Raw genomic sequence first — 26500 nt, 5'->3', positions numbered from 1 at the left:
CAGCCCTAAAAAGAAAAAAGAGAGGTTTTCCAAATTATTGTGAAACAAAACATTTAACTTACCCACAACAGTGAAAAAGGCCCTGGCTGATCCTTCTACTACATTGTTTGGCAAATCCAGATCTACCTGCCTGGAGTCTTTGGTGCCTGGAAAGAAAATAACAATAAAATACATAATGTTATAGCTTCCTTTTATAACCAATAGCAGCAGATTTGTGGGACAAACATATTAGAAAATATATTCCATTATTTATTTTTATATTATAAGTTGCCCATTAGAAGAGATGAAATTGAGGTCTTGATAATTTAGGATAATAATACTTTCAGAAAATAATATATAAATCTATGTGTTAGAGAATGGCCCCTTTTCTCCATTAGTTTAGTACTTAGCCACGTATGAAAAAAAATGTAAACAACTACTATGACATAAAGCATCACATACAAATGGTAAAATTTGGAGAATCCTATTAGGCATTAAAATCAGATCATCAATCAAATAAAGCAATACTCTGTGTGGCCATAAAACAGATTATTGAGGGGCAGTGATTTATCTATGGTTGTTTCATTCCAAGAGTACAAAAGCAAAGGTTACAGTGTGTGCTGTTTGGGCATAATCTTGACTTTCCACTGTCCAAAACTGTGCCACATTCATATGACAAGAGAAACCAAAAACATACAAGATGGGAGAAATAGGCTGAGACAGATCCATGTCATAGGTGAACTAAAAAAAAAAAAAAAAAAAAAAAATTCATGAATATCCTTTTCATTTGCTAAAATTATACAACGAAGATCAGACCTAAAATGAAATATTCATCCATCAGATATTTAAAATGAAATTAATGAGGTCCTCAGTATGGCAAGAGAACTAAAGTGAGAGGGAATAAGCTCATTTGTGGGATACATTTTCCTTAGGACTAATTTGACCATTCAAAAGACCCTCTTACCTTTTGTACAGATAAGGAAACCCTGAGTCATCTCTTCCTCAATACCTTCAGGCTATCAAAGAGTAAACAAAAAGAAACACCAAGTAAGGCGTCTGGGCCATCTTTTTATGAAGGAAAAGCAACCAGGCATCAGCTCGCATAGGCGTGACTGGCAGAGGGTTGTTCCTGGAGAAGATTCTTTCATTATGCCCTTCTGTTTATATCTGAAATCAGTGTACATAACCAACACTCATTTTGGCCCTGTGTTCCCGTAGCTCTTTTCAGGACAAGGATAACATCAGTGTCTCAGTGGGACACCCTTCACTCCTCTGCTCTTGTCCAGCTTCTCCAGCAGACAAACAAAAGTGTTTTGCAGAGTAAGAACATGCCACAAGGTGAAGTGAGAAGGCTCTGCCAACAAGAGTTGGTTCTTCTGGAGGATGAGGAGAGCTACATGGGTGTGTAGGACAGCACATTTGTCTCTTGGATTTGAGAGTCAAAGAAAGGGAGGGGAGGAGTTCCTGTCGTGGCTCTGTGGTTAATGAATCCAACTAAGAACCATGAGGTTGCGGGTTCGATCCCTGGCCTCCTTGCTCAGTGGGTTAACGATCCGGCATTGCCATGACTGTGGTGTAGGTTGCACACGGGGCTCGGATCCCACGTTGCTGTGGCTCTGGCGTAGGTCGGTGGCTACAGCTCTGATTTGACCCCTAGCCTGGGAACCTCCACGTGCCACGGGAAGCAGCCCTAGAAAAGGCAAAAAGACAAATAAATAAATAAATAATAAAATAAAAGAAAGGGAGGGGAGAGGATGAGGTGCACAGGAAGCATCATGAGTCAGGAGCAAACCAACAACCATCAAGCCTCTTTCAAGGCTGAAGGTTTTCTATCCTGGGTCAGATATTGATTAAAGAAAGGATGATTTTTATTGCTGCTTTAATTCGTATCAAATGGCCTGTTTGTGTCACTAGTAACTCTGGTCAGGTAAGTCTCTTCAAGGAGAATGTCCTTTAATATTTAACCTATTAGATACTTTCCACGTCATATCTAGAAGGGATAGTTTTGCACATACATACCTCTACCAACAAACTTTTCACCACAGTATCTTTCCAGTTTAGATTCTGCTGCTCCTTTGCTTCATTTGGGCAAGCGTACTTTGTTTGGACTCAGCAATTACTGTGATATTCACTTTACCTGAAAAATATTGCCAAATAGAGGTTAAATTGACCATTGGCCCCTTATGTAAAGGGAAATGATTAGAGTCTATAAACCACATCTTGAATCAGATGAACTGAATCCAATCACTCTATCTGTGCTTGACCAAAATAACTCGTTCTTGTCCTGCCTGGAAATAATATGATAGGTTCTGTTTTACCCATGTCAAGATTCTTCATATTAAATAAGTGATTCATTTGCCTATTTAGAACTCAAGAAATTTTAAGAAAAAAATAATATCTTCAAAGCCCACTGAGCCAATTCCTTGACATTGATGGTTTTTAAAAGTTACTTGCGACAATATTAGGACATAACATCAGATAACTAGGCTTCCTGACATTTCCATGATCAAATGAACAAAAATAGTAAAATATGACATAGTGGAAAGAGCACTGGGTTTAAAGCAAGTGGACCCACTGTTTTAATTCCCTATGATATCATACGTCGTGTAATTAAAACTGGTCTTCAATTTTCTTCTTTTTTTGTTTTGTTTTGTTTTGTTTTTGCCATTTCTTGGGCCTCTCCTGCGGCATATGGAGGTTCCCAGGCTAGGGGTAGAATCGAGCTGTAGCCACCGGCCTACACCAGAGCCACAGCAATGCAGGATCCGAGCCGCATCTGTGACCTTCACCACAGCTCACAGCAACACCGGGTCCTTAACCCACTGAGCAAGGCAGGGATTGAACTCGCAACTCATGGTTCCTAGTCGGATTTGTTAACCACTGAGCCATGATGGAACTCCATGGTCTTCAATTTTCTTGTAAAAATTAGAGGACTAAAAAAATAAAACTCTTTTGGCTTAATATTACCTGTATGCCTACACAGCCGTATGTAACCCATATACTGTTCTTGTGTTTTGTTACCGTGTTTTTTTATTTGCTTCTTTTTTAGATAGGCCTTTGATACGCCACTCTTAGAAGTGAGTCTCCACTTAATGGCATAAAACCGTACAAGTTAGTATAGTTTATATCTCAACTGCCAGAATCAGAATTCTGAAGACCTAGTGCAGTTAGAAAAGTTGAGGAACTTAAAATCTAATAGGGAAACTAGTCTTAGGCACACTCATGTCACAAGTCAACTAAAATAATCTCATATATGATTCTTTATTGCCAAAATAATATAATGAATTTAGAACATGAAATACAGAAATTTTAATGATATTTCTTTTTTGAAATTTGTTATGAAGATTATCACGTCTACCACATTCTCATTCACTAGACTCTTTTTAACTTTTCCCTTCTCTTACATTTTTAACAAGATGCTATCAATTTTTTTTTTTTTTTTTTTTTTTTTGTCTTTTGTTGTTGTTGTTGTTGTTGCTATTTCTTGGGCCGCTCCCACGGCATATGGAGGTTCCCAGGCTAGGGGTCTAATCGGAGCTGTAGCCACTGGCCTACGCCAGAGCCACAGCAACGCGGGATCCGAGCCGCGTCTGCGACCTACACCACAGCTCACGGCAACGCCGGATCGTTAACCCACTGAGCAAGGGCAGGGACCGAACCTGCAACCTCATGGTTCCTAGTCGGATTCGTTAACCACTGCGCCACGATGGGAACTCCTCAATTTATTTTTATATGTTGCAGATAATATATACACCAAGACAGAACTCTTCTTAGTGTTTGATCCTCATTCAAGTGTTTGGGGCATCTCGTAATACATTTAGTAAATTTACAAATCCTGGCAATTACTGTGAGTGGGGAGCAATTTTTGTATAGGTGACATGGGTTCGGGTTTGTGAAAAATAGGTGAAGGAGAAACAAGAAGTGAAGGAATTGGGCAGCATTAATGAAAATATGGCCTTCATTTGGGATATGATATATTGTCTTGATAGGTCATGCAAATTAGTATTTATAATTATTTTAATCACGTTAGGCTTTTATACAAATGAAGAATGGGTTTGCTCTACACAAGCATTAACAACCAGAAATGAGATCCTTAAAATAGGGTTTTAGGGAGTTCCTGTTGTAGCACAGTGGAAACGAATCTGACTAGTATCCGTGAGGATGCAGGTTCGATCCCTGGCCTTGCTCAGTGGGAACCAGCATTGTTGTGACCTGTGGTGTAGGTCGCAGACATGGATCAAATTTGGCATTGCTCTGGCTGTGGCTGTGGCTGGCAGCCGTAGCTCCCATTTCAACCCCTAGCTTGGGAACTTCCATATCCCGTGGGTGCAGCCCTAAAAAGACAATAACACCAAAAAAAAAAAAAAAAAAGAAAAAGAAAAATATTTTATATTGAGAGTCTAAAAAAATGAGAAATTTTAAAACTGATACATTAAAAATGTGGGGGGAAAATTCTTTTGGTATAGAGGATTTAAGGGAAATAAATAGAGGTAATAAAAGTAGGCTGGTTTTCCATGACAGGTTGGCACAGACACACAGTTGCTTACCCAGTTTCTTAGGGATGAGAGTCCAGACATATGTCTTCCTCTCTCCAGCTTGGATAACCTCACTGCCATTGTCTTTAGGGCTGCTGAGATTTGCCTCAAAGTCCTGAGATGCTTCCAGCTGAACAAAGATCTAAAATAACAGTCATGACAATAAGGGTGATATTCTCCATACTTGGCTGTTAATATTCCTTCTCCCATCTTGCGAAGATTCTGCTTTATCTATTTTAAGTTATCGAAAATAAGACACCAACTGACTCCTCTCCCACGAAGATGAATACAGTAGAACACAGACAATGAAACGGCAGTTTTAAAGCAATATTTAAATTGGTGCTATGAATTAAAGCAATTGTTTTTGTTTGAGGAAAAGGCGAATAAATCTTATTAATGTATAGTACCATTTTGCATTTGAAAGAAGAAGAATATGGCAATATTCAAAGCGTCTTTTGGCCTTGTTGGATTTTGACTCCAGATCAAAGGGAATAACTTACCTCTATGCATGTATTCAGGTGGCTGAAGACATTGACAATCACATCAGATTGTTCATTTCGAACCATCGAAAAGGGCAAGGTCGTTTCCACAAAGAAAGATTGGGAGACTTCCAGAGCAATTGTTGATGAAATGCCAAATCCGGCCTCACCATTCACACAGAAGGTGTTTGCCTCCCATTGGGTTATAGTATCAGGGATGGTGAATGAAAGATTTGCTGAACCCGAGGAACTGCAAAGAGAGATTATTGATGAAATGCATTCTTTGTCTAAACCAGGAACCTACATTAGTCCAGAGCAAACAAAAGAGTACTCACGGAAGGCTAAAAATGAGTGCTGATGTTTGGACAGGGCATTAGATCAATATCTTAGGAGAGCGATTTCTATACAGTTTAATCTTAAAAAGGTCACATGTCTTTAAACATCACATTATTAAAAAAAGCTGAGGCAACTTATGTCTATCCGTGTGAAATTAATAGATATAAAACAATGCCAGAGGAAAAATAAAATACAATATGTGGTCAGTACACCCAACTGGGTGGTATCATGTATTTTACAAAGATGGTACTGCTTTATATACTCAGAAATAAAGTTTAAGAAAAAGAAAAACAAAATAGAAATAAAGACAAAGATCAAAGAAAACTGCCAGAAGCTTACTCAAGGCTGACAAGGTCCCAAATCCATGTCTCTGGAAAGTTCGTTCTGACTGTTTCCCTTATAGCCTGTTCTACGTAGTCAAAATTCTTCTTTGAGACTTCACCAGTCAAAAGAAAAGAGAGAATAAAAAATAAGTGTTGCAATGATACACCTATGAACTCCATCTTTAAACACACGTGCTTAGTGTGAAACAATATAAAGACTGCTCCTGGGATTCATGGCCGATAAATGTGCATCCCAACCAAGGCGTCAGCATTGTGATACTCAAATCTCTCCCACTGTTAAAAAGAACAGCAACAAACACACACACACACAATAATAACGATCAGCCTCCTTTGTTCCTCTACAGCCACGTTTAGAGAAAGTAATGCCTATATACCGAATGGAGTTTCTCATCTGACCTTCTTCATCATACTAATCAATAAAATTGTCAATGACTTTAATATCGCTAATTTCTAAAGAACGCTTTCTTTGGCTTCCTTGGCCTCTAGGCTGTATTGGATATTCTTAATCACGGTGTCCTTTTCAAAACAGTCGCTATTGTTAGCTTCCATAACACTACATCCTTCCAGCTTTTTTCTCATCTCCATGGCCATTTCTCTTTTGCCATCCTCCTTTGAGGATGTAATTCCTCATCCTTGACCTGTTCCTAAGAGCTCTGTTTTAGGTCCTCTTCTTACTGAGCACTGTCTCCACACTGGTACCCTCATGCCTGGTTTCATCACAGTCCTGATGTTGACATCTCCCCGTCTGTGTCTTCCACATGGACCTCTCCTCTGAACTCCAGATGTGGGCAGGCAACGGCCCTGTGCCCTTTTCACTTTGGAGGCTTTGCAGGAAGTGAAAATAGACCCATTCCAAAAGCATTATATCCTCTTCCCGCTTCTTCCAGTATTTTCCACTTCCACACCAAGTTTCATATCCAACCACTTACCCAAATCAGAAATTTAAGAATAGTCCTTAACCCACCTCTCTCCATCCTGCATTTCCTAGCATAACCAACCAAGGGAAAATATCTTGAAACCAGCTCAAATCTATCCATGTTTCAGTTTCCACTGCCTTGCCCTAGTAATGCAAGCACCACTATCTCTTATCTTAATCACTAGCTTGGACAGCATTTGTTGCATACAGACTTCAACAGCACAAATTCCAATCTCTTTTTTCTGCATTGCAATCAGCTATGTCTTTGAAAAACACATATTAGGCTGTCTGCTTAAAATTTGTCAGTAGTATATAACTGCATTAGAATGGATTCCAAACACTCATCTATAAAGTTCTAAAACTTTGTGCCTTGCTTTGTAGTTAGTTTTAGAGCTTCGTAGAAGAGAGATAGCTTTAGCTCTCCCTACTTTTGCCATTGAACCTTATCTTCTGTCATTTTGAAGGGCTTTTTTATCTTATCTTTCTTAGTACTTCCCTCTCTGCCCAGAATGTTTTTCTAACCCTTTTTGTGGCATATTATCATTCAACTTTCAGATCTGAGTAGAGAGTCTACTTCCTCCAGGAGGTCATAATAGGCCCTTGAGAAATTTAGGTCTTCCTATTATTTCCATGTAATGTGCTCTTCCCAGGTTTTTGGAATTACCTATTTCATTATGCTTCCCTGCTAGACTAAAATTCCAGGAAAGCAGAGATTAAGCTGCTGTATTTATATCTATAGCTCAGTTCCTGGACACAATAAAGGCTTTTTGAGGGAATTAATAAACAACTGAAGAAAGAAGACATTTAAATAAATGACTCTGGGGTTCAGTACATTTTATTCAGATACTAAAAAGCTTAGAGATTTCTGATAAAGCTCACTACATATGGTTTAATCTAGTGGCGGAAAAGTAGATAGCTTCAACCTCTTGAATAGGACTTTAGTGTGAATTCAGCCTTTGGACTTTATAGGGCCTCCTGAATTCTTGCTGAGTCTACCCTTGTGTGCAATCGTCAGGCCTTTCATTTCTCTCAAGTGGAGTTTCTGATAAACACTTCTGATAATCACTTCAATTATTGGATTAGTCTCAATGTTAGGGCAGAGAGATTTAAGGAATAGTATTCAAATATGTTCAGATCTGGAATAAAGCTTTGATTCTGGTTCTGCTTTGATGACTTGGTTTCTTTTTGCCTCCCTGACTAAATTTCCGTGTTTGAAATTGGCCTAGATCTCATTCATGGCTGAGTTTTGTGCCTCCAGCCCTTCCAGCAGGGAAATGGACTGGGATTGAACAAACTTCTCTGATGCACCTATTTAGATATCCGAGAATCAAAATATGGTTTGCCTTGAATTCTGTGTATTATGTTCCATACATAATCAGGGCATAAGGACCCCATAAGGACATCGTTCTCCTGTATTACACTCACTTATAATGACAGTCCTCTCGAATCGCCACAAACTCCTGGCTCCTGTGCATTTCCGAGGTGGTGCTATACCCCCTAAAATAGATTCCTTTCATATCTGAAGCTCATTCTTCCTTTTAGCTAAAGCCATGTCCACTTGCTTTATACTGCTTTATTCAATGGCAAGGTATCTAGTTGCAGCAAAAACATAACATACTTCACATGTAAAATCCCAATTTTGTATAGATTGATACCAAATACACCCATTCCATGAAACCTTTCAGCCGTCTCCCACATACGGCATTCCAGATTACCCACATGCAGTTCTCAAGGGGGCATTATCCATGGGCATGTATGCTCCTGAGTCTAGATACAATGGCCCGGGGAACGGCATCCTTCTCTCCATGGAACATACTTCTGGTTTCCGGTAATGGAGATTAGTAAAGACTTTCAGACCCATATCCTTCAAGGAAACAGACAGCAAAAGAAAAGTTATGCATTCCTTTCGTGCAAAACCTACAAAAGGCCTATCAACTCTTTGCAATAAAAAAATAGATGATAAATATACATTTCCTATGGTAGTAAGGCTCTGGGATTTCAGAGGCCAAGTCACCTCTGTTTGATGTGTGGAAAATCCTGATTTGGAGGAAAAAGGATAATCACTATGATTTATCTAGCACTTGTGTATGAGGATTTTGATGAATGGTTTATGTCATTCTCTATTTAATTCTACGGGAAAAATATTACCATTGCCTTAATTAACATAAAACATACACACGGAGATACATATATACACACATCAACACACATATACAATGCACTGTCAAGAGCTGGGACTTGAACTAATGCCTGTTTGATTCTATGCCCCTTTTCTTTTATAGCTGTGATTTCAATTAGAAAGATCCTTTCAGGGAGATCTCAGCATATTTCATATAATATATGTAGGCTGTATTTCAGCCTCTTGATTTGAAGATTTCTGCATAAAATTTATTGCAGTAAATTGAAGACTGGTCTCATTGCTTCTAATATCAGGTTTTATCATTTCTTCAGTCACCTTATTTTCCACAAAAGAGAGAAACATTAACAAAAATTGGTTTTTTGTTTGTTTGTTTGTTTGTTTGTTTTTTCCTGCACCGTGGCATATGGAAATTCCTAGGCCAGGGACTGAATCTGAGCCACAGCTTTGATCTACACCACAGCTGCCCAACACCAGATCCTTAATCCATTGCACCAGGCCAGGGACTGAACCCACGTGGCTGCAGAGACAATATTGGATCCTTAACCCACTGAGCCACAGTGGGAACCATGATATCTTTTTTATAAGACAATTTCTAAGTGTTCTATGAGCAGATCACTGACACCAATCTCAAAGAATAGGAAGAAAACACAATTAATAAAGCATGGATGTGCATTATGAAAATTAAAACTGATATGAAACAATTTTTAAAATCTTAAATGATCTTACCCTGACAACATTATAGATGTCTCCATCCCCATGGTTGCTTACAGGTGTATAATACAAACCATTGTAAAACATATCCTTCTGAGGAATGCAAGGGTCTAACTTGCTATCATCAAGGTTGAGACCATGATAGATATACCCATATAGTTCTTTATTTGGAAGCATACTGTACACCTGCAAGAAAAATCACATGGTTCCCAATTACTTTAAGCACTCTTTTCATAACTGCAAAATTGACAAGTGTTGTGCTAGAACCATTTATTCTTGTCCTTTTCTTTATAGCCATACTATTTAATCCAACGCTTTTGAGTCAACTCATTCCAGAAGAGGAAGCCTTCAATTTTGTTTTATGTGGTCAACAGCATGTTTCCAGAAAGTTTTTAGTTTTGATGCCAGATTTAGGATAGCATGTAAGAAGGAGATGCCTGAAGATCTATGGATGTCTCCAAGCCCTGGAGTACAGAAACTTCCTTGTAATAGTAGGACTCCCAGGTCTGGAGGAAAATGGGAGCTACCTGACTCTAAATCTGTGTACCAGCTCCAGCAGCTCTTTCACCCAGCGAGAAACCAAGCGAGCACTTGAGCACCCGGAGAGTTGGAGAACTCAGGTTTATTATGCTGTGGGCTCAGAGGAGACGGCTCTCCCGAGTCCGAGACCTGAAGAGGGGTTTCACAAGGCTTTTACGGGCTAGTTCTTCCGGGTCCGTGCTTGGCGGACCAGAGTGAGAACTGGCAAAGTAATAGATGCGGGAGCAAGTTTACAGAAGCAGATATGTAGGGGAGGGGTGATTAGGGGTAGTTGGCCAGATTTTGCTTAGTCATCATGGCCGGGGTGTCTCCTTTCTACCTTTTTGTTGGGACATTTTCTCCTATAAAGCAACTAATTAAGTAATTAACTAACAAGTTAATGAACTAACTAAATAAACTAATAGAGAAAAACCATATCAAAATACTTCATATAAATGAAATGTTCTTCCACATTCATTTAGGCACTGTGAATTACAGATTCAATAAGGACAATGAACAAAACACAGGAAGAAATAAAATGAAGAAAATGTATTGAAGTCAGGAATAGTCAAAACCATGTAAACAATATTTTATTAGAGAAATAAACTCTAAGAAGTTCCAGAAAAAAATTAATTGGAAAAAAAACTTTAAAAAGCAGTATAAAAAAAGCAAAAGAATAAAAATAAAAGAGTGAAAATGGGTCAGAAGCAAAGTGGTTGAATTGGAAGGCAGGCAAAGTAGATTCAACACATTTATAGAATTTTTTTTAGAAGAGAAAAAAATAAAAAAGCTAATATTTAAAACTAATTCAAAACAAATTCTGGAAATAAAACAAAATTCTTAAAAGCAATATTCAAAGCCAGGCTATGGAGGAGTATTTTCAAGAAATTTAAAGAAAGTGGGAACAAGGATTTAACACACAGATAGCCTGTCCTTCCCAATACAAAGCTTTGGTTATACAGTGCGAATATGCAAATTTCAGGGAATTCTATTTCCACAAGAGCTTCTGAGGAATCTAGTACAGAAGAGCTTTATGCAACCAGAAGATGACTGAAGAAACTGGCAGAACTTTGTGAATAGGAAGGAAAAAATAGAACATAAACTTTTACGTTCTGACAAAGAAGGAAAGATGCCACTTTCAAATGAGAGAGAAGGGGGGAAAAAGTATTGGGGAAATAACCATTAAAGAAAAATGCCTAAAATAAAATAAATTAAAATGAGAGAGAAGGGGAAAGTAAAATACCCAACAGAAACAATTTTCATGTAAACTTCTAGAATTACTGGTTTGGAAATGCTTATGAAAATGTAAGATCCATTAATAGATAATATTTTCAGATTGTGTCCAAACATATCCTTCCAAACAGGGATTTAACTCTAGGTTTCTACAGACATGGTTACATCTATAGTTTTTTTTTAAAAAATCACCTTGTTTTATAACCCCTAACCCATTACAATTATCTTGAGAGTTCTGTATTGCTATGAATGCTGGGTCAGTCATGAAAAATAACCCAGGAAAGAACAAAGGAAGGCAATATTTGACTTTTTTAAGCTGCTCCGTCCAAAAAAAAAAATCATCTGGAGGGTAAGACTTGTTAGGAGTCCAGATAAAAATGAGGAGGTCAGAGGGCTTACCCTTTCAGCGGACAGCTGTTGGTCTGATTTCAGCAGGAGAACACTTCTATCCACAGCCCGGAGAGCACAGACTGAATCAGGGGCTGCTTGAAGATGGAGACTGGTCCTGGAGCCAGGTGGCCCCTGCTCCTTCGAGAACTTTATGCTAACCTAAAGTAGGGGAAGAAAAGGAATGTGTAATTCTGTGAAAATAGATTGAATATATCTAACCTTTTCCAAGTTAATCTTGACAGGTTTCTATACGAACTTTTCTTTTCTTTTCTTTCTTTCTCTCTCTCTCTCTTTCTTTCTTTCTCTCTCTCTCTCTCTCTCTCTCTTTCTTTCTTTCTTTCTTGCTTTCTTTCTTTCTCTTTCTCTCTCTCTTTCTTTCTTTCTGTCTTTTTTAGGGCTGCACATTTGGCCTATGGAAGTTCCCAAGCTAGGGGTCAAATCGGAGCTACAGCTGTCAGCCTACACCACAGCCACAGCAATGCCGGATACTTAACCCACTGAGCGAGGGCAGGGATTGAACCTGCAACCTCATAGTTCCTAGTCGGATTTGTTTTTGCTGCACCATGACGGGAACTCCCTGTACTAACTTTTCTCTTGCCCACTGTCACCCTTAATTCTCCTTCCTTACAGGGCCACCACCATCACCACCTTCCTATCATCTCAGGATTGGCATTGATGCCAACGTTTATTCTGTTTGATGATTCTCTCTTCTCCTATACCAATTCCAATTTTAATTCCAATGCCAATTTCACTATATCCAGTGTTGATTTCGAGATGACCCTATAAAGGTTATGGCAGTGAGAAAACAAGGAGACACCAGGGAGGAAACCACCCACCCCTCTCATTCAGGACAGACAAAGTATAGAAGAAACGTCACCTTGTTTTTAAAGCACTTGTCAACCTGGAATTTGACACTGTCAGCTACAATTTCCCCACTGGGGTGAACAGTGTAGACAAGCATGACAGCCATGGGAGCCAGGTCAGCACTGACATCGATGGGGAATGAGAAGTTTCCCGTCCAGGCTGTGTAGACAGGAAAGGTCATCAGCAGATATAATGCCACCAGTTTCCCAGCTCAGTGGGACACTTAGATAGAAGAGAATGGTATGCATAGACAGAGCAAGTAGGCTTTATTTTAAAGGCAAATAAACAATGGAAGGTTTATATACACGAATGAAGAAGGCTGTAAAATTTAGATAAGAACCATGTTTGGGTTTTGGACATAAATTTTCTATAATGTACTTGATAACCTGGCAATAACTGAAACAGGTTGAAATCTCTTTCATCAAAGTATTCTCACTATTGCCTTCCATCCACAAATTGGAATGTTAAGGGCCTTTCCTAACCGCTTGACTCTTTAAAAGAAAAAAAGTGAAGGGAGAATATATATGAATGTATCATATACACCTTTGTTTTGGATTTCCTTTTGTCCATTGAGGAAGATAGATCCTCTTACCATTATCTGTGTGGAAAAAACACAATATGTGATATCATGTTAGATAATACATCATAAATTATTAAATAATGAATGATCTAATGATCATTATATTCATAAGGTAAGGTCGCTTCCACCAACAACTATTATAAATGGACTCTGCACAACTTGGAAAAGAACAGAGAACGTGACTGCAATGGATGGAGAGTCTATTATGTGCTAGAAACTTGGTGAAGGACAATGCAAATCACTGTCTAAGGGGTGCATAAAGCGCTGAAATCATTTAGACCATCTGGCTTCCAATAAACCGAGTCATTTCACTTCTTTGCTCTGTTCCCTTATTTGGAAAAAGGAGATATTCGTAGGGCTGATTAATGCACACATATGAAAAACTCTCGTAACACTGCCTGACATATAACACTTACCCTCTGAGGTAAGTCTTATTATTTCCAATCACAAATATACAGCTGAAGAAACTAAAGCTTAGAGAGTTTAAACAATCTGCCCAAGAGCAACTGGTTTGCATGATAAAACAGGAGGGGGGGAGGATTCCAATCGGAAGTCTTAGTGTCCAACTTTGTAGCTTTTCTTCTTTCCATAGCCTTGTAGAGACAAAAAGGGATAAATATGGGGACAGAACCAAAAGGGCTGACTCTTTTTATTGCTCATCAGCTCAGCCTTGCACCTTACTCCCTAGTAGCTGCCTAACAGTTTATCTTCCTGATAGATCATGTATACTTGGTATGAGTTAGAGTGGAAAGCTTAAAAGAACAGACTCTGAATAATAAGATTTTCAACCTTAGGGAAACTGAAGTTGCCTTGGAACTTCTAATGTGTTCCTTTATTTGTTTCTGAGTTCGTTCTTAATGGACCCAGTAGTATTGACCAGCAAAGTGAGAAGGCTGGTTCACTCTGGTTGTCAAGGACGGATGTACGGGTTCTGGGCTAAGCAGACAATTAGACAAGATCCAGGAATCCACCCACTGAGACTTACCAAATAGAAGAAGTTAATTGGCTCGTCTCTGTAAGCGTCCCTGTTTAGGGAGTAATGCACAGTAACAATCTTTTGTTGATCGCAGCGAAGCTGCTTGGGTTCAGGTTCAATCATTAGGAAGCTGTTGGTTCGGGAGTAAAAGCGTTGGACTGAGAGATGACCGTCCATGTATTCTGGCATTAACCAGCTGGGAAGGTAGCAGCTCTTGGGCCGGATATACGTGGCCTGAGAAGATAAAAGGCAGCAGAGGATTTCAGCACTGCAAAGACCTTCCAGGCACAGTCACTGCAGAAAGCAAGGCTTCTTATCTCTTCAAAGCAGGGAGGCATCTTAGCTTGTGGCTGACCTCTCAATGTTAAATCTTGGAAGTAAAAACAGTAACAGCACTCTCCTCTTTTTGCATATAAAAAGAGGACCTTAATTTATGTATATTTCATTAGGCCTCCAACAAAGTGTTTATTTTTACTTTGTAATGGACGTCAGGGAATGGCTTTAAGCCCTATGTCTTTCAGCTACATTTGAACACTTAACAGATTGTTTGCAAAATTCTGTTTAAGCAGAAAAAGACAAAGCACAGAATCTCTCTCATCTCTGTGTGAAACGATCAAAGGAAAAAAGCCAAATCACCTTCACGAGCTATTTCTAGTTTCTCAGGGGAAAATATTGATTGTTAGAGAATTTATGAAAATTATAATAGGCTGTTATCTTCAATAAGTATTCCCATGTATTATTTAATGAGCAAGTAAACATAAAATACACTACAAGTTAAAGCTTTGTTAAAAGGTATTCCCAATACATTATTATTATTATTATTTTTTCCTTTTTCAACCATACTCACGGCATATGGAAGTTCCCGGGCCAGGGATCGAATCTGAGTGATGCCACAGCTGCAGCAACACTGGATCCTTAACCCACTGTGTCACAGCAGGAATGCCCACAAGTTATCTTTTAAGAGATTCCTAATAGTCAGAATTGCTAACATTGAAATCCCCTGCCAGATCTCATTTACGCTGATGCCTTACTTTCAGGCTGAAGGCTGGATCGAATATATCTGAAGTGTCGATGGAAAACTGAGCTTCCCCATTCTCATCCGTGGTGTAATTTCCTAGAAATTTGTTATTGAGCTCCAACTGCAATAACTTGTTTACCATCGGTGCATTATCAGGACCGGACAGTTTAAGCTGCACACAAACCAAAAGAGACATTCATTTTTAAAATTCAAAATGTCTCATTTCTACAAAGAAGGAGTTTCCTATTCACAAATGTTTATTTTGAATTTTCTTAAATTTCAATAGACAGAAGGATATTTTATTAAGTAAACACAATATGGAAACAGCTATAATTTTATCTATTGCTTTCTTTCTGTGAAGGACTTTTCCCAATATATCAGATGCAGTCATGCTATGTAGGTGTTTGGAAGTAAGAAAAAGGGTCCAGAAATTTTCAAAGGACAATCTATGATCTAATAAAATGAAATGAGAGCATATATTTTTAAAGTCAAACCCACAGTTCCCAAGTAAGGAATTCCTCTTCTATAGAAAGTGTCCGTATTCTCAAAAGTCACAATCCCAAGCAGTTGAGTGATAAAAATAGAAGATTTTTCACTGATCTGCACACCTGTTAGAAATGAAAGACAGTGTTTGAGTAGATAAATCATTTGATCAAGAATTTCAACAGAACAAATAGCTTAGATTGTGTTTGTACGTGTGCAAACACATGTAGACAGAATGACATTCTTATTCTGCGTTGCAAGGGAGGTGTGGATGCTGGGAGCAGGCTTCAGAGTACTCCCTGGTTATAGAATTCATCAAACTGAATAATGTAATTGACATGAAAATATTTTAGTCAGAACCAGGAGAAAACACATTATCCTTTGTTCTACTCAATGCTGGCTTGGAACACTTGTTTATGGCAGAAAATGTCATAGACAGAGAATGTCTTTAGCCTACAAGATAACTGTTTCCAGATTTTTACCAGATTCAAAAATATCTAATAGCAAAGTAAATAGAAATGCATCGTGATATGGACAAAGCGTGTGACAAGTAGAGGCAAACATATCTAAGTAGGACTATAAATGTGTCAAACTTATCCATTATGAATGCCATCACAATATTGATCAAGCATATTTATATAACGCACTTTATAAATAATACCATCCCGATCCTTTTTTTTGGCTGCACCTGCAGCATGTGGAAATTCCTGGGCTAGAGATTGAACCTGCACCACAGCAGCCACCAGAGCCACTGCAATGGCAATGCCAGGTCCTTAACTCACTGTACCACAAGGGAACTCCCTAACGATCTTTAAGTAACAAGAAATAATTAATAATTGAGTCTCGTTTTCTCCAATCCAAATTTTATCTCACTTTCCTCTGCTTTGTCATTCTTTTAAAAAATATTTATTGAGTCCTTGCCATGTGCAATCTTGCAAATTTTTCACAAATAATTTTTACACTTGCAGATGCACCCAATTATAGTGAATCAGAAGTTGGCAAACTTTGGTAAAGGATCTGACAGTTATAACTCAAGCCTAAGACTGATGTATCGCTGTCCCAGCTACTCAACTTTGTTGTTGTAGTTCTTAAGCAAGGTGATCAAAACGGTCATCTTCCAATAAAACTTTATTTACATAAATAGGCAAGGACCTGGATTTGACCTTCCAGATGTAGACTGTGAGCTCCGGCATTAAAATACAGATTAGGGAGTTCCATCTTCGACTAGCACCTGTGAGGATGCAGGTTCGATACCTGGCCTCGCTCAGTGGGTTGGGGATCTGGCATTGCCGTGAGCTATAGCGTAGGTCGCAGATGCAGCTCAGACCCCAAGTTGCTGTGGCTGTGGCTGTGGCCAGTGGCTACAGCTCCAATTTGACCTAGGCTGGGAACTTCCATATGCCACTAGTGTGGTCCTAAAAAGCAAAACAAACAAATGAACAACAACAAAGATTAGACCTTGGCAAGTGATTATCAAATGACTGACACAAAATTAGAAAGAGATACTTTCCTTGTTCTTTAGCTGGCTCTACTACCTTTGACGGGAGCTCATTTGTCTGATTGATGCAGGCACACAGCAGACATAAACATGGAGCATTTAGATAATAGTTTTAAGTATTATTAGGGAAATCTTGTTCAAAAGCAGCCGTCTAGGCTAGCAGCTACAGCTCCACTTGGACCCCTAGCCTGGGACCCTCCATATACCACAGGTGCAGCGCCTTTAAAAAAAAAAAAAGCAGCTTTGATTATTTTTTTTTCATGACATTTTAATCTTGATATCCAAGGAGTACAAAATTTTTATCTCATGATTTTTTCCTTTTTGTTTTGTTAGAGTATAATTGATTTCCAGGGTTGTATCAATTTCTGCTGTTCAGCATAGTGACCCAGTTTTATATAATACTTTTTCTCATACTATCTTCCATCATGTTCTACCCCAAGAGATTAGATATATTGATCTGTATTTAGTGAGTACTGCTAACTGGATAACTTCTCCCAGGAAGCTGCATACCCCCCAGGATGCCCATAAAACAAGCATTACCTGTCCCAGTTTCTGCAACAGTTACGGTGATATGAAATGACATGAAAAGTCCAGAACGGTAGAGTTGGAAGACTTTTGTATTTACTGTTTGAGAAACACAACCATTTCTCAACTGAAAAATAGAATAATGAAAAAGTTAGGGATTTAAAAGTCTTTTTAAAGTATGTAATTTTTTTTTCTTTTTTTTTGTCTTTTTGCCTTTTCTAGGGCCGCACCAGCAGCATATGGAGGTTCCCAGGCTAGGGGTCCAATCAGAGCTGTAGCTGCCGGCCTACACCACAGTCACAGCAACTCGGGATCCGAGCCCCGTCTGCGACCTACACCACAGTTCATGGCAACGCCTGGATCCTTAACCCACTGAGCAAGGGCAGGGATCGAACCTGCAACCTCATGGTTCCTGGTCGGATTCATTAACCACCGAGCCACGACGGGAACTCCTAAAATATGTAATTTCAGCACAGACACATGACTCCCTCCACTGCCCCACGGTTCCATCTCACAAACTTGTTGAAATGCCAAGAAATGAAAACAAGGAGAAGGAAGTAGGTGGTGTTTGCATTAGCAATTAAAACAAAGGAGGTAATGTCTGCTTTACAGATTTCAGGGATATAGTTCCTGGAATGGGAATAAAGAATAAAGATGGAACTGAATGATATTTTAAGATTAAGAAATTATAGAATTCTTCTGTGGTATAGTAGGTTAAGGATCCGGCCTTGTCACTGCAGCAAGGCTTGGGTTATCTCTGTGGCTTGGGTTTGCTCCCTGGCCCGGGAATTTCCACGTGCTGTGGGCACAGACAACAAAAGAAAAAGAAATCAAAATCAGCTTGAGAGGTATTAGGAATGGATGAAACAGAAGCACTCTTCAAACGTGTAACACCAAAACATTTTTAAGGTAAATTATTCATTTAAAATTAGGTGAAAAAGATAAGAGTAATCTTTCAGTAGAGACATCAGTAGAAAAATATAGATTTAGTTCTCTTTTAAAATGAAGGGTTTATTAATTTCAAAATTAAAATGTTAGAAGGAGGAGTTCCCTGGTGGCTCAGTGGGTTAAATATCCAGCACTGTCACCGCTGTGGCTCTGGTTATAGCTGTGGTGTGGGTTTGATCCCTGGCCTGGGAAATTCTGCATGCCATGAGTGCAGTCAAAAAAAAAGAAAAATGTTAGAAGGAGATTTCAGTTCATTGATACTTAGAACTACTTTATGAACTAGACACTATTATCATCTTCATCATATGGATGAATGAACTGTGGTACAGGTGGGTTATACAACCTGCCCCAAATCACACAGTCAGAAGGTGGTGGAACTAACCAGGCATTCTGATGTGAGAATGTAGGCTCCTCTGAACTATCCGCTGTTCTATCAACAACAACAAAAAAGGGCAATTTTACTTTGTCTAGTTATGATACAATCAAATTAAAAAGAAATAATAAAAGGTAATCGGAAGAACCTTAATTGCTTTGGAATTATAAGAAAAGTATTTTTCAGTAATCCCTGAGTCAGAGGGAAAATGCAAAGTAAATCAATAGGAATCTAGATGTTATTAGTGTCAAGGGAAAAATACTTGGCATCAAAATGTATGCTGTTAAGCTGTGGTTAAATGAAAATATAAAACACTGTGTTTTAACAGAAAGAAGCAACTAGCTTTTTTTTTTAAACCAACAAAATAAACTAAAATTTTAGAGAAAAGAATACAGAGAAAACTACAAAAAATTACTTAGAAACAACAACAACAAAAAACATTAGGGAAAAAGTGAAAGCAAAAGTCCAAGACCAGTAAAACAGGTGAACATTTTATGAACATAATTTAGAATAAAGAGGGAGGGCAAAATTGTATAAGATTAGGTACTAACAACTGAGTGTCCAGAAAAAGAAAATTTCTTATTTTAGACCATAATAAAAAACTACGTTTTGTTGATTAGAGAAATTTTTAAAATCTTAAAAGCACACTTTAGCTACCTGTACAACACAGTGGCAAGTGAGACCTTTTTCTAAGACTGAGAACCCAGAAACATTAGGAACTCTGGAATTTCAAAAACACTGTAAGGTCAATATTGAAATAACAGACTTGAAAAAAAAAAAAAGACTAGAGGGTAATATCTATAATTAAGCAGAGGGTCAGTTTCACAGAAACAAGAAAACAGGGATAATTAAGAGTTCTCAAAAGAACAAATCCAAACTGATGATGAAAATATAAAAATATGCTCAAAACTCACTAGTAATTCAAATTAAAACAAACTACATATTTGCCTATCAAAATGGCAAAAAAAATTTAAGTTCATATATTGCTGGTAGTAATTTAGGAAATTTTTTTTAATTAAAGTTTTAAATGATTCTATTATTATCTATCTATCTATCCATCTATCTATCTATCTATCTATCTATCTATCATCCATCTACTCTGACTCAGGTAACTTGCTCCAAGGAATCTATTTCAAATAAATACAACCTCACATGTATAGTGGAGTGCCCTTTGTGGCGCAATGGAAACAAATCCTACTAGTATCCATGAGGATTCAGGTTTGATCCCTGACCTTGCTTAGTGGGTTAAGGATGTGGCGTTGCCACGAGCAGTGGTGTAGGTTGTAGACACGGCTTAGATACAGCATTGCTGTGGCTGTGGTACAGGCTGGCAGCTGTAGCCCTGATTCAACCCCTACGCTGGGAACCTCCACATGCTGTGGGTGTGGCCTTAAAAAGCAAATAAATAAATAAATAAATAAAGATAGTTTTAGCAGATTACTTATTGTTGCATTTTTCCCACAGGGGAAAAAATAAAACAGCTGAATGCACACCCATCATTTGGGTAAAATGGAGTAACTTACATTACAACCACACAGCAGAATAATGTGCTGCTGATCTGAAAGGATTCCATTCAACCTTTCTCAGCCTGCAATTCCTACCTCAAAAATAAATTTCTAGCCATCTTAACCAAGTATTGATATTTAAAGGATGGTCACTAAAGTTGGAGAGTTTAGGATAATCAAAATTGAAATATAAACAGGTTGGTGTATACAAAATTCACTTTTGAAGCTCAAAGGTGATTCTCCAAGAGATGCGTGGGATTGTTAAAGTGACGATGCTACAGATTGAAAAAGCAAATGGTGGCTTCAAAAGTGAACATCACATCTAAAGGAAGAGAAATACATACTCTGAATTGCAGATGTTTGCAAATGAACTTTCTTCGGTGGGGCAATCCTAGGTTGCGTGGTGAAGGCCATCAAGGATTCATTTATGTAAAGAATGATTAATGATTCCCCCCAAAAAGATCAGAGAGGTCAGGAGTTCCTGTCGTGGCTTAGCGGTTAATGAACCCAACTAGCATCCATGAGGACATGAATTTGATCCCTGGCCTCATTCACTGGGTTAGGGTCTTGCATAGCCGTGAGCTGTGGGGTAGGCCAGCAGCTGCAGCTCCGGTTTGACGCTTAGCCTGGGCACCTCCATATTCCATGGGTGAGGCCCTAAAAAAAAAGAAAGAAAGAAAGATCAGAGAGGTTGTCTCACATTATGTAAAAATGGAAAGCCAGTAAAATTTCCAAATTCAAAAACTTCTGTGTAGGTGAACAGAGATTTCCTTGACCTAGAGAATGAGTCACACATTTCTCTTCATTCTTCACCTCATCGAACTGCAACCTCCGTTATCCACAAAATAAAAATAATGTTGTTCAGTCCCTTTTATAAATGGAATCAAAGGAAGAAGAAGAATGAAAATGAACAAGAATTTTTTTTTGGAGTGAAGGTCATGATCTGTACCTGTGTAACAAATTGTTCACATATTTCATTGTTGTTCTCACAACTCCCAGAGGAAAAAAGTTCTCTGCACACCCGGATTTGGGCTCTTCCTTGTACAGGTTGTCCAAAGGTGTACCTAGTCGGAGAAAGTGGACTGGTAATAACAGATGAACAACACCGTGGTAATATTTTATAGTCGTGTCTTCAGAAACGATATATGAAATCTCTAAACGACTATCCCAACACCAAGTTCAATTAGGAATCCTCATCTATTGGGACTATCTTCCCCAGGGAATTTAGGCAAAAGTAGGCATTTGATCTGTTAGAAGGATTAAGCTGCTTTTAAAAAAATCAAGTTCAAGGTAATGCGGAATCTAAAATCTCACCGAATAGGTTTTAATGAATAAATTGAGTTTTTAGGAGTTCCCTTGTGGCTCTGTGGGTTAAGCACCCAGTGTTGTCACTGCCGTGGCTCTGGTTAATGTAGTGATGCGGGCTCTATCCCTGGCCCAAGAACGTCTACACACTATGGGCACAGCCAAAAATAAATAAATAAATAGTTTTAAAAATTATATTTTAATCTGATAAAAATATTAAAATTGTTTGTAGCATGTGTTTTATATGCTGGTAAATAACACTAGAATTACTCAGGATCTTGAAGTAGAAATCAATATTTTAAATAAAAGTTTTCATTGCATATCAAAGGATTGGCATGTACTGGACATGCTTTAATTAAAAGTATAATGTCTTTTGGGATGGAGTTAAATAAATATCTCACTTTTTCCTTAAAACACAAAAAACTACAACACGAGTTTTTTAAAGGTTCAAAGGCAAATACAGTTGTAGTCTGAGTTTTTTGGTTATTTGAGGCTTCTTTCTACTAGGATTTAGAAAAACATAACAAATGTGAAATTAGTATATAGTAAAACTGAATATCATTAAATTTATTGATTTTACCACTTTTTTCTAATTGTTGGACACTGGTGTTCACACCCATCAACTTATTTATTTTTCCCAGTGACTGCAAGAGGTAGGTATGTTATCTCATTTTGCAGATTAGTAAATTGAGATCAAGAAATTTCTTCACACTGTAACTGATGGAATTAAAATTCAAACTTAGATCATTCTCACTCCACAATCTTTCCATTCCACTAATTTGTTTATCTCTATATTCAAAAATTCTTAATGTTCCTGAAATTTTCACTCATCCCAAAATAGCTACAATTACCTCTCAGCTCTAAATATCAATTACATGTAAAATAGAGGCAAAACTACCATCAGGCCACAAATACTATACCTGAACTTATTTATTTCTTCTTATTGTCTTTTATTTATAAAACTCATCATCATTTGATCTACAGGTGGACAAACATCCATGAAATATATAGCTTAAACTTTTCAGGCAGGACAGAATAAATATTCTACTTTTGTAATTTGAAAAGCTTTTGGTGGGTACTAATGCAGTTCATTAAAATTTACCTTTGCCTGTGGGGACATTTCTTCCTTCTGAAAAGCTTAATTTAACTCTGAAGTGGTTGGTTAAAATAATCTAATCTGTTGTTGTTTTCTCTAGTTGTTTCAAGCTCTGTCCCAGGGAGTACTTAAGGAACAGTGACACAGTCTTTTATTTTATTTTTTGTCTTTTTGCCTTTTCTTGGGCCGCTCCTGCGGCATATGGAGGTTCCCAGGCTAGGGGTCTAATCGGAGCTGTAGCCACCAGCCTATTCCACAGCCATAGCCATAGCAATGCGGGATCCGAGCTGCGTTTGCAACCTACACCACAGCTCATGGCAAGGCCGGATCCTTAACCCACTGAGCAAGGCCAGGGACCGAACCAGCAACCTCATGGTTCCTAGTCGGATTCGTTAACCACTGCGCCACGACGGGAACTCCTTGACACAGTCTTTTATACAATCTAAGGCAGGCACATCATTCACTGATGTTAATCTCTGGACACACAGATGGCTTTCCTCATGTTCTCAGAATTGGCCCAGAAATAACTTTGGAGCCAGCACAGCTCCCCTCTCAACTGCTTGGTTCTGTTGCAAATATTATTATTGCTGATGCTGCCATATTATTTCATGGCAGAACTGCGTGGAATATAACAGTAAGGAGGTTTCAATGCGTCCCAATTCCATATCAACACGTAGCTGAGAAGTTTTTTAGAAAGGTGGTACTTGGATCAGTGGTTAACGAATCCGACTAGGAACCATGAGGTTGCAGGTTCGGTCCCTGCCCTTGCTCAGTGGGTTAACGGATCCGGCGTTGTCGTGAGCTGTGGTATAGGTTGCAGACACGGCTCGGATCCCGAGTTGCTGTGGCTCTGGCGTAGGCCGGTGGCTACAGTTCTGATTTGACCTCTAGCCTGGGAACCTCCATATGCCGTGGGTGTGGCCCTAGAAAAGGCAAAAAGACAAAAAAAAAAAAAAAAAAAAAAAAAAAAGGTGGTACTTGATAGATATTTTAACTCAGTTGATAAATGTGTGTTGTTTCTTAGCATCTTATTCAGGAGATAAATTATAGATGTTAATCTCATTGACAGTTCTGGCTTTCTGTAGGATTTTTCTAGTGAAGCCAGTTTAGAATCCTGGATTTCTTCATGCATGTATTGATGATCCTATTATATTTTTGGGGGCTGCTCCCAAAGCATGCAGAAGTACCCGGACCAGGGATCAAACCCCCGCCACAGCAGTGCCCTGAGCTGTAGTGATAACAATGCTGGGTCCTTAACCCACTGAGCCACCAGAAAACTCCTGATTATCCCATTATTTCTAATATAGATAATCTACAATCTCTCATATATTCCATTTATGAAATTCTGGCACACAGTCAGCTTCTCTTCACTGAAACGCAGAAAAACATTATAACTATTTTCATAGAGTTCAAAGAACATTTTAAATATTATTATTTTTTTGAAAAAAAGACTAGAAAATAGTTTCCAAGATTCTCCAGGGCACCCTCAGCCCTGCCCCCACATTGTACAAGGCAGCCAGTGCATCTTTAAGATGTGGCTGAAAACATTCAAAAGCAAGTAATTTTCATATCACCAATTAAATAAACCACGTTTAATGAATAAGGCAAATATTAATATTTTAGTCATTTTTATAAAGTATAGCAGAGGTCTTGTATAGGGCAGTAGTGTTGAAGACAAATAGTTGGGTCTAAATTCCAGTTTTGCCTTCAAAAACTCCATTAATGTTGATAAATTATTTCAAGTCTCTGTGTTTTATTATTGCTCTTTGTAAAATAGAGGTGATAATAGCTCCTCTCTCATAGTGATGTGGTAAGAACATAATAGGTGTAATGCTTAGCATGGAAATTGGCACTCAATGAATTTTTAAGTATAATTAGAAATTTGAGGAGTTTCCATTATGGTGCAGCGGAAATGAATCCAACTAGGAACCAGGAGGTTGCAGGTTAGATCCCTGGCCTTGCTCAGTGGGTTAAGGATCCGGCATTGCCATGAGCTGTGGTGTAGGTTGCAGAAGTGGCTCAGATCCTGGGTTCCTGTGGCTGTGGTGTAGGCCGGTGGCAACAGCTCCGATTAGACCCCTAGCCTGGGAACCTCCATATGCCTTGGGTGCGGCCCTAAATAGACAAAAAGACAAAAAAAAAAAAAAAAAAAAATTTGAGAAAAGGCATCACCACTTTAAAAAGCTAAGCAGCATTAGAGATAACTTCCCCAAAAGAAAATCAAAATTTCTCAAACCTCATAGGACTTTTTTTTTACATAAGAGGATTCAAATTAGTTTAAATTAAATTGATGAAATGCCTTTTTTTCCACTATGACATTTTCAAAATTTCTCTTTTGTAAAGAACTCAAATATTTTTGATTTACAATGCTGTGCCAATTTCTGCTGTACACTGGCACAGCATATTTTAGTGATCGATATGACAATCAAAAGACTAAAAGAATGTCACGCACTTTGTCATAGTAAATCCAATTCTGGGAATTTTTCTTAAGTAAATAATTTTTAACACAAAAGCTACTCTGTGCATTTAAAGACATTACTATAACATTATTTGTCATTAGGAAAACAAAATGAAAGAGGGAGATGTATTTATGTAGCAAGGAACTGAACTTCACAGAAAGATTAGTATAATATGCAGACATGTCTTCTTAATTATAAGGGTAGAAGACTGTGATTGCAATTGTGGGACATATTCATAAAAGACCAAAAGAAAATAAATTGCAATGTTGATGGAAGTTTATGGAATTAATTATAAGTAATTCTCATGTTTTTCTTTATATTTTTCAAATATTCTACGATAAGAATCCCTTCTTTAATAATTTTAATGTAAGTTACATGGTTAATCTTATTTTTCATTCTCTCTGGAGTCAGATCGCCTGAATAAATACTTACTTCGCACATGCACTGACTTGGAATTCATCATCTGAAATAGTTATTGTTTGTGGTGCACTGACTTTAACTTCAAACTTGGGCAACACTAGAAACAAAAACAAATATACTTCAACTTCCAAATCACTGTTGAGCAAAAATGTTTGCAGTCATGTGATTACGTTTCCATGCATAACATTTTCCCATGCGTGCCTCTGTAGCGATCACATTTCTAAAGGTCCTAAATTCTGTATGGCACCAAAGGGTGATGGTGTCCCATTAATGATTACTTGTTCCCCCTTTCCTTTCTCTTCCCTATTCTTGGAACATCACGTTTTATTTACTGTAATCCTTTTAGATCCTTTCCAGAAAATTATCTGGATTTCTCCTCCTGAGAAAAGGAAGGGTTCTAAAGAAGAATCTGGGCAAGGAATGAAGAACGAGAAAGGAGAGATGATAAAACATAGAAGGGCAAGAAAGGGAGATGGCAGAAAACCAAATGAAGCTTCATGTACTCTTGTCTAATTCTAACACGAAATTAGAATGGTTGAATGGTCCTTTCAACCCTCCATTTATAGAGGACAACAGCCATAGTAGGAATTGGTTACCATATTTATTAACAGTGAATTGGTGCATCAACATCTTTCCCGATTCCCTTTTCACAACAATAGAGTAATCTCCAACCATTGGTTCTGAGATCAATTGGAACGAGAGTTCGGTAATATTTTGAGAAGAAGTCACATTTTGCCATTGAAAAATCCTATTGTTTTGAGGGTCCTGGGAAATAAAGAAGAAAGAAAAGCAGGAGTCATATGAAAGTATTATCTTTTCCTTCCCTATTTGAGGTATTTTAGGTCATCGATTCAAGTAACAAAGCTCT

The 26500-nt window shown here is 38.1% G+C and overlaps 1 protein-coding gene and 1 long non-coding RNA gene across 4 annotated transcripts in view; one reads left to right on the top strand and one right to left on the bottom strand.

Moving 5' to 3' along the window:
- The window catches only part of LOC110260745, a 39735-nt gene extending 34740 nt beyond the window's left edge, over positions 1-4995 (top strand). For all 3 annotated transcript variants that reach the window (XR_002344115.1, XR_002344113.1, XR_002344114.1), the window contains one exon: positions 4605-4995. This is a non-coding gene — a long non-coding RNA (uncharacterized LOC110260745). The remainder of the gene's footprint in view (positions 1-4604) is intronic.
- Positions 1-15025, bottom strand: part of LOC100524679 (ovostatin homolog 2) — a 31536-nt gene extending 16511 nt beyond the window's left edge. Inside the window, 14 exon segments of the mRNA XM_021092373.1 lie at positions 63-146; positions 944-995; positions 1999-2075; positions 2078-2116; positions 4527-4656; positions 5015-5243; positions 5669-5765; positions 8309-8453; positions 9456-9626; positions 11592-11741; positions 12460-12605; positions 12990-13044; positions 14012-14236; positions 14850-15025. Coding sequence (XP_020948032.1) covers positions 63-146; positions 944-995; positions 1999-2075; positions 2078-2116; positions 4527-4656; positions 5015-5243; positions 5669-5765; positions 8309-8453; positions 9456-9626; positions 11592-11741; positions 12460-12605; positions 12990-13044; positions 14012-14191 — 1555 coding nt within the window. The 5' untranslated portion in view covers positions 14192-14236; positions 14850-15025.

The sequence above is a fragment of the Sus scrofa genome, chromosome 5 (genome assembly GCF_000003025.6).
Source record: "Sus scrofa isolate TJ Tabasco breed Duroc chromosome 5, Sscrofa11.1, whole genome shotgun sequence".
In the NCBI taxonomy this organism is placed as follows: Eukaryota; Metazoa; Chordata; class Mammalia; order Artiodactyla; family Suidae; genus Sus; species Sus scrofa.
This window is presented reverse-complemented; position numbering and strand designations above follow the sequence as displayed.